The 15000-nt window shown below is 42.6% G+C and overlaps 2 protein-coding genes across 2 annotated transcripts in view; one reads left to right on the top strand and one right to left on the bottom strand.

Moving 5' to 3' along the window:
- The first annotated feature begins 2006 nt into the window (after nt 1–2006).
- Nucleotides 2007–7222, top strand: myl10 (myosin, light chain 10, regulatory). The gene is made up of 7 exons (XM_017686638.1): nt 2007–2087; nt 3026–3112; nt 3640–3715; nt 5297–5401; nt 5823–5901; nt 6438–6486; nt 7022–7222. The coding sequence occupies exons 1-7, from the start codon at nt 2085–2087 to the stop codon at nt 7124–7126; spliced, it is 504 nt and encodes a 167-aa protein (XP_017542127.1). The 5' UTR covers nt 2007–2084; the 3' UTR covers nt 7127–7222.
- A 1719-nt stretch (nt 7223–8941) lies between these two features.
- LOC108413923 (collagen alpha-1(XXVI) chain) overlaps nt 8942–15000 on the bottom strand; it is a 22519-nt gene continuing 16460 nt past the window's right edge. The window contains exons 6-14 of the mRNA XM_037547613.1: nt 14049–14156; nt 13868–13957; nt 12850–12933; nt 11730–11773; nt 11029–11091; nt 10882–10917; nt 10740–10784; nt 10544–10619; nt 8942–9666 (exon numbers count right to left, since the gene is read on the bottom strand). Of these exons, the coding sequence (XP_037403510.1) occupies nt 9536–9666; nt 10544–10619; nt 10740–10784; nt 10882–10917; nt 11029–11091; nt 11730–11773; nt 12850–12933; nt 13868–13957; nt 14049–14156 (677 nt within the window). The 3' untranslated portion in view covers nt 8942–9535. The remainder of the gene's footprint in view (nt 9667–10543; nt 10620–10739; nt 10785–10881; nt 10918–11028; nt 11092–11729; nt 11774–12849; nt 12934–13867; nt 13958–14048; nt 14157–15000) is intronic.

Raw genomic sequence — 15000 nt, 5'->3', positions numbered from 1 at the left:
CATTTCGCTGCTGTCGGAACAAAAAGTCGTATCTCCAAAATGGTCATTTTGCAGGAGGAGGAAAAAACCTACTTTACTTTTAATGGAAGTCAATGGAACCAGAATTTTTTCCACGTCATTTTTGGCCATTTATTTTGGTCCATCCTTCATGAAATTCACACACAATATAGAGGCCAACCTGCATTTTGAAATTAGGTCAAAAACAAAGAATCGACAAAACCGGAGATACAAGGTTTTGTTCCGCCAGCAGCGATAAATATATATTACCATATATCATATACTGAATGATAGACTGTTATCTAGAACCGGGCTGAAACATGATGGTATAAGATTCATTTATTAGGCTACCTTTAATAATGTATAATAGGTTAATTAAGCTAAGCTAAGCTAAGCTAAGCTAATGCAACGTGCTAATCCGTTTTGTTTTGTTTTTGTTTTTTGTTTTTTTATTTGACTCTAATTTTGTCTTATAAAACATCTTACGCTTCCCTCTCCAGCGTGCCATCTAACCCCTCTTTCAGATTAGGGGTTAGACTAGGGGGCAGTGAGCACGCTTGCCCGGAGCGGTGGGCAGCCCTATCCGTAGCACCCGGGGAGCAGTTGGGGGTTAGGTGTCTTGCTCAAGGACACCTCAGTCATGGACTGTCAGCGCTGGGAATCGAACCGGCGACCTTCCAGTCACGAGGCTGGTTCCCTGACCTCCAGCCCACGACTGCCCATATGTGCACATATATGCTTAATCTTACATATGTGGTTGACTCTATCCCAGTACAGTGATCGTTATCAGTATAATTATTAATAGTTTTTCTATATTAAATTATTTAAACGTGTCAGTGAACAAATCGTTAATTTCACGTTTAACAGATTTTATTGTGACTTTTTGAGCTTGGTTGTGAGGTTGTTTACTAATTTTTGCATCATTGGGAAGTGTGTGCAAGAAATAAAGAAGATCCATAAATACCTTATGTTATATAACATGAAGCTGGCATACATGAGTAATATATACCATCCATATATGAATAAAGCTAAGTAACAGATTGGACTCATATATGTTTGTACAAAGTGTTAAATGGCTGAAATTTATGCCTCATACAAATCCATATATGACTACTATAGCGCTGCTGTCAGAAGAAAACCTCGTATCTCCAAAACGGCGACTTTACAGGAGAAGAACCTTCTCTACTTTTAATGCAAGTCAATGGAACCGAACGTCTTTCCAAGTCATTTGAGCCGTTTCTTTTGGTCCATTCATCATGGAATTTACACACAATGTAAAGAACAACAGGCCTTTTCAGATTATTCAAAAACAAAGGTTTGGTCTGGACAGCAGGGACAAGCTGGATATAAGGGAAATCTATACATTGCCATGTATCAGTTTTTCATATGGGCTGGTACTGAATGATAGACTGTTATCTGGTGCTGGGCTGAAATATGATGGTATCAGATCATATTTAAGGTAGCATGTATAGGGTGAAGTAATTAGGTTAGCTTTAATAATGTATAATTTAATCATGTAAACGCGTGACGTGGCGGTTAATAAAGCTATTGGGCTCATGTCTTTATGTCTTTATACAGTTGGTAAGTAATTTCACCAAAGCACGTCTACAGAAATGAAGCTCACTGTTTATTTAGTTTTCCAAGGATTTTAACCCGCTCTAGGTTCTAGATATCATCCTTAAAGTGCTGAAAACGGAGGGGAAAGTGAAACAAATCACTAGTTGGTGAATGTCACGGCTGTGTTTCAGCGGATCGACCACTTCAACTACTGAACGGTTCCCTCAGTTCTGATTCTTTGTCATTGACGTGTGAAGCCCACTGCGCTCCCTGCTGTCCCCTGTAAACGCGTGGACGGTCTTAAGATAGCAGAGCCTTCACACCCTGACCCGCTCACCTAGCATCTGTCCACTACAATAGCCGAGGGCAGTGCGTGTGCTCTATAAGGCCGGCATGCTTGTGTTGTTCCTCCTGCTTTGTCTAAACATAGAACAGATGGTGGTCATGCCAGTATAAAACCACCGGGAGACGACATCTCGGTGCCTCCTCAGCCGCCTGTGCACCAGAAGAGAACCAGGACCTCCAGAACGATGGTAGGCCTCCATCTACAGTCCACCTCTACAGCTGAGACTCACTGAGGGACACTGGGATGCTGAATGTGATGACATTCACGTCACGTTTTAGAGCGACAGACTGATGTTTAGCACTTTTTAGTACTTTTATCAGTACTTTTAGTACTTTTCTGTAGTTTTTTGTACATTTTTAGTACAGCATTAGCACTTTGTTACATTTTTTTAGCACAATTTTAGTAGTTTTCAGTACTTTATTAGCACTTGTTGGGACTTTTTTTAGTACTTTTATCAGCACTTTTTAGTACTTTTAGCACTTTTCTCATTCTTTTATCTAAGCACTTTTTTACTTTAAGTATTTGCTTGCACTTTGTAGCATTTTTTGCACTGTTTTGTACTTTTTTTTTTTAATTTGTTGCACTTCTAGCAGTTTACAGCACTTATTTTAGTGCTGAAATACATCATTAGGAACTGTTTTGCACTTTTGGGGGATAAAAAAACACTAGAATTAGCTTCATTAGTGCTGTGAATGTGAAGGCCAAAGCGGAATTAAACCTAAATTCAGATTAAGCCTAAACCTGAACTAAAACATTTAGCCAACACTGCTAATGCAATGTGGACTAAGACTGGGCTTAATGATGCCAAGGAAGAAAGTCCATTAAAACTAAAGAAATGTCAGTATTATAATGAAAGTAAGAGTTGTAACCCTTTAAAATGAATCAAATGAATTGATTCATATTAATTGATTCATTTCTAGCCTAACTTATAAAGCCTATTTGTTTGAGTTCATAGCGCAAATGCAGATTGACAGACCAACGCTGGCGTCATATTTCCATTTATTTTGTTCATTCACACAAAATCAGAGCTGAAATGCCAAGAAAACGAAGACGACTCATACTGACAGGCATGAAAATGAATCCTGTAAACATGAATTCTGAATCGCTGCTGATTCTGAATCGCAGGCCCCCAAGAAAGCCAAGAAGAAGGAAGCGGCGAGCTCCAACGTGTTCAGCATGTTCGAGCAGTCTCAGATCCAGGAGTTCAAAGAGGTGAGAAGTTCAAATGGACTTTATTTTGTCTGCCTGTAAGAATGTACAGGAACCTAGAGTGGATGAGGTTCTAGAGGCTTTGCTCTCTGTACAGTACGAGGTTGTAAATGAGTTTAAAAATTTAAATGAGGAAAAGCTTTAGCAGTTAAAAGCCTACTTAAGTAGTGAGGAGCGTACAGAACTGCAGTGGAACTCCTTAAAGCATCTGCACAGGAACTATGAGCCTAAAACTGGCTTCTTACTTGAATTTTCCAGTCCACCTTAAATGACACAGCCGTCACATTCTAGTGCCTCAGGCCTCAGCATGTAACAGCTGCATCATTTAACCAGTGGGGGTTAGGTGTCTTGCTCAAGGGCACCTCAGTCATGGACTGTTGCCTCTGGGAATCGAACCGGCGACCCTCTGGTCACAGGGCCGCTTCCCTAACCTCCACGAAGGTCCTACGACTTCACACTCTCAGGCTAACAGGCTGTTAAAGTTGACTGGTACGTTGTTTTGCTTTTGCTGACGTTTTCCACATTTTCAGGCTTTCACCATCATGGACCAGAACAGAGACGGCTTCATCGACAAAAACGACCTGAGAGACACATTCGCTGCTCTGGGTAAGAGAGAGAGAGAGAGAGAGAGAGAGAGAGAGAGAGAGAGAGAGAGAGAGAGAGAGAGAAAGAGAGAGAGAGACAGTGAGAGAGAGAGAGAGAGAGAGAGAGAGAGAGAGAGAGAGAGAGAGAGAGAGACAGAGAGAGAGAGAGAGAGAGAGAGAGAGAGAGAGAGAGAGACAGTGAGAGAGAGACAGTGAGAGAGAGAGAGAGAGAGACAGTGAGAAAGAGACAGTGAGAGAGAGAGAGAGAGAGAGAGAGAGAGAGAGAGAGAGACAGAGAGAGAGAGAGAGAGAGGGAGAGAGAGAGAGAGAGGGAGAGAGAGGGAGAGAGAGGGAGAGAGAGAGACAGTGAGAGAGAGAGAGAGAGAGGGAGAGAGAGGGAGAGAGAGAGACAGTGAGAGAGAGAGAGAGAGAGAGAGAGAGATAGAGAGAGAGAGAGAGAGAGAGAGAGAGAGAGAGAGAGAGGGAGAGAGGGAGAGAGGGAGAGAGAGAGAGAGAGAGAGGGAGAGAGAGAGAGAGAGAGACAGTGAGAGAGAGAGAGAGAGAGAGAGAGAGAGAGAGAGAGAGAGAGAGAGAGAGAGAGAGGACCGTTGTGGTTCTCAGGTGGTCTGACGCCGGTGGTCCGCAGTGTTCCTGCATGAGGGTGTTTATCTCTTTAGCTCAGATAAACACTGAGATCAGTCTCACGTTACAGTTTAGTGCGAGACTGAGCCTCTAATCACCCTCACATCCTCACATCCTCACATCCTCACATCCTCACATCCTCACACAGCTCGACAGTCAGAAACACCACTCACAAACCAAACCAAGCAGCATGACCCGGACAGCGTTCCAGAACCCTGAGAACAGAGACAACATTCCAGAACAGTGACATTCCAGAACAGTGTTCTCCCTGTACTGATACCGTTTGAGAATGTTATTCAACAATGTTCTCCCTGCTGGTGCTGTTCTGAAATGGTACTGCTTTTGAATGTTCTCTCCAATTCACACTGTTCTAGAAAGCTGCTGTCTTAAAATGTTCTACCCTTTCAGATTGTTCTAGAATGTGTTCTAGAATCTGGGCAGAACATTCTAGGGCAGTAACATTCTACAACAGAAACATTCCAGAACAGAGTAAAAGGGTAGAAAATTCTAGAACCTTGTGAATGAGGAGAACGTTCTAGCACCATGTGAATGAGAATTGTACTGTGTGAATGAGGAGAATACTCTAGAACTGAGTGCATGAGGAGAACATTCTAGAACCGAGTGAATGTGGTGGGCGCTCTAGAACTGTGTGATCAAGGAGAATATTCTAGATCAGAGTGAATGAGGAGGGTACTCTAGAACTGTCTGGTTGAGGAGAATATTCTAGAACCAACTGAATACGGAGGATGCTCTAGAACCATGCGACTGAGGGTAATATTCTAGAACCGAGCAAATGAGAAGGGCGCTCTAGAACCATATGATTAAGGAGGAAATTCTAGAACCGAGTGAATGAGGATGGCGGTCATTAAATGAGTAGTAATGAACACAGCAGGGCAGCTGATCTTGCACTGACACTGTGAGTGTGTGTGTGTGTGTGTGTGTGTGTGTGTGTGTGTGTCAGGGCGTCTGAACGTGGGTAATGACGAGCTGGACGAGATGCTGAAGGAAGCTCCTGGACCCATCAACTTCACCATCTTCCTCAGCATGTTCGGAGAGAAACTCAAAGGTAAAAACAGAGTCCGAACAGCAGCACCGACACACTGACCGCACCACCCCAGCACCGACACACTGACCGCACCACCCCAGCACCGACACACTGACCGCACCACCCCAGCACCGACACGCTGACCACACCACCCCAGCACCGACACACTGACCGCACCACCCCAGCACCGACACGCTGACCGCACCACCCCAGCACCGACACGCTGACCACACCACCCCAGCACCGACACGCTGACCGCACCACCCCAGCACCGACACGCTGACCGCACCACCCCAGCACCGACACGCTGACCGCACCACCCCAGCACCGACACGCTGACCACACCAGCACTGTGGCTGTGGAGACACTCACGAAGCAGCTTTACGAGCATGTGATCCATAACTCACTGCTTAACCTCTGATCTCCCTCTGCCCTCTGGAAGGAACGGACCCTGAGGAGAACATCCTGAACGCCTTTAAGATCTTCGACCCCGAGGGCACCGGCATCATTAAAGGAGAAGAGTGAGTGTCGTCTGATCTGCATATTCAAACGTCTGACCACAGCATGGCCATCAACATAAAAACAACCGCGCCTGATCAGCAGCATCAGCAGCGTTACTTAAAGCCTATAGAGATTCTGTCTTTATTGGTGCAATTCAGTTTATAAGAACGGAAATTCTAAATACTGTACACTAAATACTTTACTGTATAATTACAGCATAATCAGACAGTATAAATACATACTAAATAATGCAAACAACATTATGGAATTAAATATACACTAAATAGAATATATTCTAGTATAATGTTATGAATGTGCATGCTTTATTAAGCGTTTATTAAACTGTGCAATGTATAATTATTACGTATAGAATCTAATATTACATACTACTATCATATAATACACTATTATATTACGCTATATCAACATGACACACTACATATTAATGACTTATCATCGTCCAGACGCATTTTCAGGCCCAGTCTGCTGCTGAACGTTTACCTTACGTTTTTATTACTGTTGTTATAAAAACTCTTCTCTGTTTATTTCCTTTCAGGATTAAATATCATCTCATGTCTCAGGCAGATAAATTCACGGAGGCGGAGGTTTGTTTCCCTCATACAGACGCACTGACACTCAGCTCTTAAAAACAGGGTCCTTCGAGGGTTCTTTAGGACAGGCAATGGTTCTGTATAAAGTCACCAACACTCAAAGAACCGAGTACACGCACAGTGAAAAGGCTCTTCAGGCTGATGGAGGATGTGCTGTATATGCACGAAAAAGAGGGTTCCATACAAGCTTGACTGTACCGACAGCAGAACCCTTTCTGAAACAGTTACTCCTACATAGAACCATTATCTTTACTAAAAACCATCTGGATGCTTGGCTGGTTCTCTGCATGGTGAAATGGTTCTTCAGACTGATAGAGAACGTGTAACGCATGTTCTATGTGACCTTTTGAAAAAAAATGGTTCTATATAGCAGCAGAAAAGGTTCAGCTATTGTTACGATGTCAAGCTTGTAACAATAGCAGAACCCTTTACGGTGCTATGTAGAACCATCTACAGTCTCCATCAGTCAACTACCGCTTTAATAAGCTCGCCGGTAATAACCACCGTTCTTTTCTAACCGCCTGACCAGGTGAATCAGATGTTTACGAACTTCCCTCTGGACGTGGCCGGTAATCTGGACTACAAGAACCTCTGCTACGTCATCACTCACGGAGAGGACAAAGAGCAGGAGTAAAAACTCCGTTTCCCACAATCCCCTGTGTTTACTGACCATCTGTATGTCCATTCCCTCGCCTGTATTTGTCTGTTGTTAATAAATATAAAAAATCCAGTTCTGTCCATCTGTCATTTTTAAAATGCTAATAATGACGTTAAAATAACGATGTGAAATGAACAGCTACACTCCTAATGGTTCCTCAGGGGTTCTTTAGCAAAGAAAACGACTCTATATGGGGCGGTGCTGGTTCGATCCCCTCGGCTGACAGTCCATGACTGAGGTGTCCTTGAGCAAGACGCCCAACCCCAAAGTGCTCCCCGGGCGCCGTGGATAGGGCTGCCCACCGCTCCGCTTCGCTGAGAAGATCATTAACTCTGATCAGCTCTCAGCTTCATTATTAGAGCCAGACGAAGGAGGAAAAGGTGAGATGAGCTGCTTTTCCACCGTTTACAGGCTTTAATGTCTGTTCAGAGCTGTTGCCGTGGTAACACTGAATGATGGTCATGCCAAGTGGAAAAAAGATCATGAATTCCGATCTGAGGGTCACATTAAGGTCACATGGCCACGACTCGGATACGCATCCCATCTAGGACCACATATGAAAGCGGCTCAGGTCGGATTTGAGAAGATCAGATTTGTGTCCACACAGACCGGAAAACACCGGATCTGAGTCACATCAGGGCAGGAAATCGGATTTGAGCCACTGCAGCCTGGAAATGTGAACGGAGCCTTAGCAACAGTGAGCAGTAGTTACTTAGTAACCGGTGCTCAGCAGAATGATAACGGCATTGTGGGGGAAAAAATTATATCACAAATAACAATAAACTTTCTCAGCCAATCAGAGTGAGCTGAACTGAGGCATAATGTTTACATAACATTGTTATGGAAACGTCATTAATGTTATTGTTATATATTAAAGTCTTAACCAAATATGGTCTAATAACACACTGGATTAGCAATTCAAACGACTATAAAATAAAAATGTTTACATTTAATTTTATTTTATAATTTATATTTTATAATAGCTACATAGGTATGGCTATAAGTCTTTATTCAGAGGCCTGAATTGAGTTAGCTTAGCAAAGCTGCTGATATGAAATCCCAGGTAGTTGTTAGAATGATGCTACAGTACCCCAGGTGGTTGCTAAGATGTTGTTAGGCTGTTGCTATGGAATCCCAGGTGGTTGCTAAGATGATGCTATGGTTTTGCTGTTTTCCCAGGTGGTTGCCAAGGTGTTGCTAGGCTGTTGCTATATTATCAGCATTGTGGGGAATCCCAGGTGATTGCTAAGGTGATGCTATGGTTTTGCTGTTTTCCCAGGTGGTTGCTAAGTTGTTGCTATGCTGTTTCTATATTATGCCAGGTAGTTGCTAAGGTGATGCTAGGGTTTTGCTATGTTTTCCCAGGTTGTTGCTAAAGTTTTGGAATATTATCCCAGGTGGTTGCTAAAGCGTTGTAAGGGATTGGCTATGTTATTCCAGGTGGTTGCTAAGGTGTTGCTAGGCTATTGCTACATTATGCCAGGTAGTTGCTAAGGTGTTGCTAGGGTTTTGCCATGGCATCCCACATGGTTGCTGAGGTGTTACCAGACAATTGCTATGTTATTCCAGGTGGTTGCTAAGGTGTTGCGAGGCCGTTGCCAATGAATGAATTAATAATACAGCTAATAATATAACGAATAAGCAATACAAGCACAGATAATGAAAATAATAAACAGATGGTAAAAGCCAAAGCCCTTATTCAGGTTTAAAATGTATATCTAAGAATCTAATAAAACAGAAATAAACAAAAATAAGGAAAATAAAAAGCTTTCACACTGAATTTGACCATCATGCAAAACTCCAACTCATTTAATTGAACTGTGAACTCATTCCCTCATGGAGAAAATAAACACTTTGAAGTTGATCGTTAATCAGTGTAGTGTGGTATAGTTAGTCTTTTTAGTTTTGAAAAAGCTGGAATGTCACTGAGGAACATCTTCAGTATAACACACCATATAAAACTGCCTGTAAAGTGTAAAAAATGAGCAATTTATGGAAATTCATCATGTAAGAAATTAGCAATACATTTCTGGGCATTCCTCGACAAAAGACATATTTTACTGATTTTTTGAGTGACAAGAAAGAAACAAGTTCTCTAATAAACAATTTTATACGGAACATTTTAAGAGGCATAGTTACTCTCAGTTTTATTAACATAAAAAGAAAAGCTACAATAGCCGTTGTGGCGAGGCGAAAGTTTGGACACACTATTAATCAGTACTTAGTAACATTCCCTTTGGTAGAGATCACAGCCGGCTTTCTGCAGCCAGCTCTTCGTTTACATACATGTAGCAATAACTGAGCTGATCTAAGTCCTTTTATTGGATTTGCCCCATTTTCAGTGTGGATTAAGGGGATGAGGTGCCACCTGCTGGCCATGGCCGTTTACTGCCCCATCTTCACTCTGAACTGGTGACTGTTAGAGATTAAAGTTGACTCGTCCTGTTCAGCGGTTGTAGCTCTAACAGTGGGCACTATGAACAGGTCGATTCCAGAGCCTGACTCCAGATCAGAATCTGCAGAAGCAACGAGAAACAGCAGAAAAAGAGTTGTGTCACACATCCTCAGTACAATCACACAAATATCAGTTCAAGTAGTTCTGAAGACTTGAGTCACAAATATAGTACAAATATTGTTGAATCCAAGACGAGTCAAGACGAGTCAGAGCACAAATACTATCAAGACCAAGGCGAGGACTCACTACAAATACTTTCCAGAACAAGACGAGTCAGAGCACAAATACTATCAGATGTAAGTAGTGTTAAAAGTCCAAATACTATTGAGAACAGGGCGAGTCAGAGCACAAATACTATAGAGTCCATGATGAGTCAGAGCACAAATACTATAGAGTCCATGACGAGTCAGAGCACAAATACTATAGAGTCCAAGACGAGTCAGATCACAAATACTATAGAGTCCATGACGAGTCAGAGCACAAATACTATAGAGTCCAAGACGAGTCAGAGCACAAATACTAGAGTCCAAGACGAGTCAGAGCACAAATACTATAGAGTCCATGACGAGTCAGAGCACAAATACTATAGAGTCCAAGACGAGTCAGAGCACAAATACTATAGAGTCCAAGACGAGTCAGAGCACAAATACTATAGAGTCCAAGACGAGTCAGAGCACAAATACTATAGAGTCCAAGACGAGTCAGAGCACAAATACTATAGAGTCCATGACGAGTCAGAGCACAAATACTATAGAGTCCAAGACGAGTCAGAGCACAAATACTATAGAGTCCAAGACGAGTCAGAGCACAAATACTATAGAGTCCAAGACGAGTCAGAGCACAAATACCATTGAGAGCAATACGAGTCCGAGTACAAACACTACAGAGAGCACTCCAGCTCTGTTCCCTCTAAACCCCAAACTCAGCTCATATCTGACCGTGCACTCCAATCATGTGCTCCAGGATCAGAACCCTTTCAGCCAGGATCTTCAGCGCCACCTTCAGCTGCTGCACCTGCAGGACAGATGCACAGATGGCACAAACACGGTGAGAACACAGATGTGAGCTTCTCTTCAGAGACAGCTGTTGTGAAATGCATGCTGACTCTAAATAAAGCTGTTTTTATTCCCTCACCTCTGAGTTAGTCTCACCCGGGTCGCCCTTCGGACCAGGACCGCCCTGAACATATGAACACATACAATATCATGAAGTTACACACAAACGCAGCAGAGAACATGAAGATGATATGTAGTTTGAGTCCTCAGTGTCCACTCACCGGCCTGCCTGGCCTTCCAGCGCCCCCTGGAGGCCCCTAGAAACAACACACAGTCAGATGACATCATAAGCAATAACATTCAAAAGGTCTGATCATTGATTTCTGGGTTTTATGTAGCTTTATGGTGTGTTTATCTGATGCTCTTACCTGTTTTCCAGCATCTCCCTTGGAGCCCTTAAGGCCTGGATGTCCTGAGAAGCCTGACGCCCCCTACAGCACGAAGAGAATAAATCAACACTGCATGCTTTTCCTTTCCTACACAGATAACTACACCAAAAACCCCACTAAGAGCTCATATCCTATACGCACCTCCTAGTTCCTCTGACTCCTTCTTGTAATTTATTCTTATTACTATAAATTTATTAAAATTGAATACTATTATTTTTTTTATTTTTATTAAGATTCATTTTATTTTTATTTCATTTTATTTATTATGTACAATTTTATTTTCATTATTGTTTATTTTGTTTATTTATGTATTTATTTGATTATTTATTATCTTATTATTATAAACCAACACCAAAAACAGTTCTCTTTTTAGTTTTTTTTTTTTGCATCCTCTCTTTAAGGCTGTTATACGTAAATGAGCTCAGTTTTGATTGGCTGCGCCTCACTCACAACGCCATCCATGCTGAAACACTCCCTATTAACTTTAGTGTGAGTGGGCGGGGCTAAACTGTTATAAACTAAATGTATTTGTTTGTGACATCACAAAAACAAAGAATTGAGATGTCCAAAATTGAGAACACTGCCCTGACATCATTAATGGGCCCATTAATTATTAATCCATTGAAAAATGTTGGAATATTTCTTTAAATACGTGACTTTAAGTGTTGAACGTATCCTGCCTTTTGTCCTGGAGAACCAGGGCGTCCTGGGGGTCCCGCAGGTCCTGAAGGGGGTTTAAAGGAGAAAAGAGGCCACAGTGAGACCGAATTGCTTTAAAACACCCTCATTACAACATCTTGTGTTGTTACAATCGTTACGTACACTGTCCGCACCGCACTGTCACTTTATCTTACAGTAATTGATCAATAAATGATCAGGGTGATTGATTGTACGAAACCTTTGTACTTGTAAAAAGTAAAACAGTGAGAAAATTCAAATTTCAAAAGAAGGCAAGGCGTCCCCAAACTTTTGACAGACCAGCAGCAAACTGTGACTATTGGAGCTCGACTTTCATTCCAGGCCATAAATGTCACTACTACAATAATGCTATTTTCTGCTAGCGCCCCTATGGGATTTCTAATGGTATGTTAGCGCTAAGCTAACGCTGGTGCACGTGGGTGTGTTTTGGCTGTTCTAGATTAAACACGGACATTGGAAGCTTGTGAAGATGTTCTGAGTGTTTTATCTGAGGTTTGGATCAGACGTTATCAGATATCTGAGCTTGTGTGTATCAGTGTTACAGTGACTCGGTGAAGAGTTCTGACACAGAGCCGCCGCCGCTGTTTAACATTCCTAACAACTACCCGGAACACTGCTTAGACTGCGGCTCGTATTCACAGTCGGTGACGTATCTAGAACTTCCAGACTGACTAGAGTGAAGATGGCCAGAATGTGATTGGTTCACTTCCTAATTATGTTGGAATTTAATCGAACATGTAAGGCCTTCTTTCCAGCTCCTGAAGTCCTAACCAATGGGAGAGCAGCTCAGCTGAAACTACCCGGATACCACAGAGAGAACCATCCTGACTGGAGAATTTAACCCTTTTGTTTCTGACCAAAACTTAACAATAAATAATATTACTACAATACTTACATCATTTAAATACAACACAGACAATGACTCTATTTAGTACAGCCATTCTCAGAAACCTCAGAGACCTTCTCTGAACACCTACAATGTTCTGAGCGTTCCTCACTGCTGTAAACACTACATGAGTGCAGTGACAGAATAGGACACGCTGTGTGAAGGTGTGGATGTGACTTTAGTTGAGTATTGTTAGGTGTGTATCACTGCTGCACCTGGAGGTCCTGCAGGTCCAGATGGTCCTGGGGGACCGAACAGCACTCGGCCTCCAAAACGATCTGAGAAGGAGCCATCATCGTCTATATGATATCACACACACACACACACACACACACACACACACACACACACACACACACACACAAATGTTTTAACAACAATTTAGAGAAGTCTAAAACCCACGTTTAAACTCCATTCATGGTAGAGGTATACTAATAAATAAATAATAAATATCATTTCAGATTTTCCACTATTTTCCATCATCAACATTCCATATAAACTCAGAAGGCTATATCTGTGTAGTAGTCAAGGCGACCCCTGGTTCCTATCACCACCACTGTAAATACGTCTGATCCATTTCACACCAAACCACCCAGAATAACTCAACATCAAAGATCAAAGGTTTCTTGCCTTTGAGATTTACGAGTATGTTTTAGGTCTAAACGTAACTGGACATGTAAATGGCCTTAAAGATTTCCAGATTAGGTCTACAGTAATGACTGGACCATGTAACAGTGGGGAGTGACGAGGCGGACACACGTGCTGAGGCAAGCGACTTTCATTATGGGCAAATCCAGGGTCATGGTCAAAACGGTCCAGGTTCGTATAGCCGACCCGAAGAGCAGGACAGACACGACGAAAATGGACACAGAACTCCAAACAGCATAAACATAAAACAACCAGCACATCAAACAGAACAAAGACCAACACAGGGCTTAAATACACGGGGGCTAACGAGGGATCACAAGACACAGGTGGAAACACAGGTGGGAACAACCAGGGGCGGAGTCACCAAACAAGGGGCCGGACTGGGATCAAAACAAAAAGCACGTGGACTAGACCGAAACACAACACGAGCACATGGGGGAGTGGGAGGAGCCAAGCGTGACCGACCCACTTATTTCACTTTACGTGTGTGTGTGTGTGTGTGTGTGTGTGTGTGTGTGTGTGTGTGTGTGTGTGTGTGTGAGTGAGTGAGTGAGTGAGTGAGTGAGTGAGTGAGTGAGCACTCACGTTGTCCATTCTGTCTGGCGGTCAGTGTGAACACGTCTCCTCTAACAGAGAAAGGGAAGCGACCCGGTGGTCCAGGCGGTCCTCTCTCTCCTGGGGGGCCATTACATAAACACACCATGTTAAATCACAGCTCGTTTGAAACAGAACTGAGGAACAGTGATTGTAAACAAACAGATTTGACCTTGGGGTCCTGCTGAGCCTGGGTTCCCTCTTAGACCTGGCTCTCCTGCAGGCCCCGGGGGTCCAGTTGCTCCAGGTGGCCCTGCTGGCCCTGGGGGGCCCTGCAGCACTGTCAGCACAGGGTCATCAGAAATAACAACAACAACAACAACAACAACAATAATAATAATAATAACAACAACTAAATGTATATCATTAATGTTATCATTCTCACTAATAATGTTTGTATAAATACCAATAAATTAAATCATATAAAATAAAATGAATCAGAACTAAAACCTAAATAGAATGAATGAATAACTTTTAGGCTGTTATTAATAAACTAAGTACAACAACAAACTACAAATGTTTAGAGCACAAAAAAACCCTGAAAAAAGGTGGTTCCTTCAGGGTTCTTTAATAAAGAATGGTTCTATAGAGAACCAGAAAACCCTGGGGCCCCGTTCTCCAGTATTCTAATAGGTCTGCTCTTAAGTGTGTTCTTGATGAAGGTCCTGAGTAAATGTTTCCGTCAGGTTCATGTCGTGTTCCTAAAGCGCAGAACTCTTGTCACCTTGGTGCTCTTGAGTGTGTGGAGATTCTGTTCTCACCTGAGAACAAACCCCACCTAAGAGAACCCTGGAGAGTCAGAGTCCTCGTCAGAACTGTGTGGATCGGGTTTAAGAAGAAATTTCTTCTCACGAGCGTTTGGAGAACGAGGCCCAGTGTTTTTATATTCTCCCATCTCGGTCATTTTATAGAGATCTGGGTAAAACCTTAATACAGGGTGCTGTTCATAAGGCTACATGACACCTACATAAGACTGCCATGACAGCTGACATAAGCCTACATAAATGTTTATGAATACCTTTTTCAATAGGCCGTCTAACTTTGATCCAAACGGGCAAATGTAGCCTTCATAGCAAATGACGCCTGTTGGAATAAGCGTTCATAAACATTTACGCAGGTGTATC

This window comes from Pygocentrus nattereri, chromosome 18, assembly GCF_015220715.1.
Source record: "Pygocentrus nattereri isolate fPygNat1 chromosome 18, fPygNat1.pri, whole genome shotgun sequence".
In the NCBI taxonomy this organism is placed as follows: domain Eukaryota; kingdom Metazoa; phylum Chordata; class Actinopteri; order Characiformes; family Serrasalmidae; genus Pygocentrus; species Pygocentrus nattereri.
Note: the sequence above shows the minus strand (reverse complement) of the source record. Positions and strands in the feature narration are given on the sequence as shown.

Excerpts from the sequence above, each read along its gene's own strand:
- myl10 (XM_017686638.1), top strand. Across the intron at positions 5,402-5,822 it reads GTTCGGAGAGAAACTCAAAG|GAACGGACCCTGAGGAGAAC; the intron begins GTAAAAACAGAG and ends GCCCTCTGGAAG. Across the intron at positions 5,902-6,437 it reads GGCATCATTAAAGGAGAAGA|GATTAAATATCATCTCATGT; the intron begins GTGAGTGTCGTC and ends ATTTCCTTTCAG.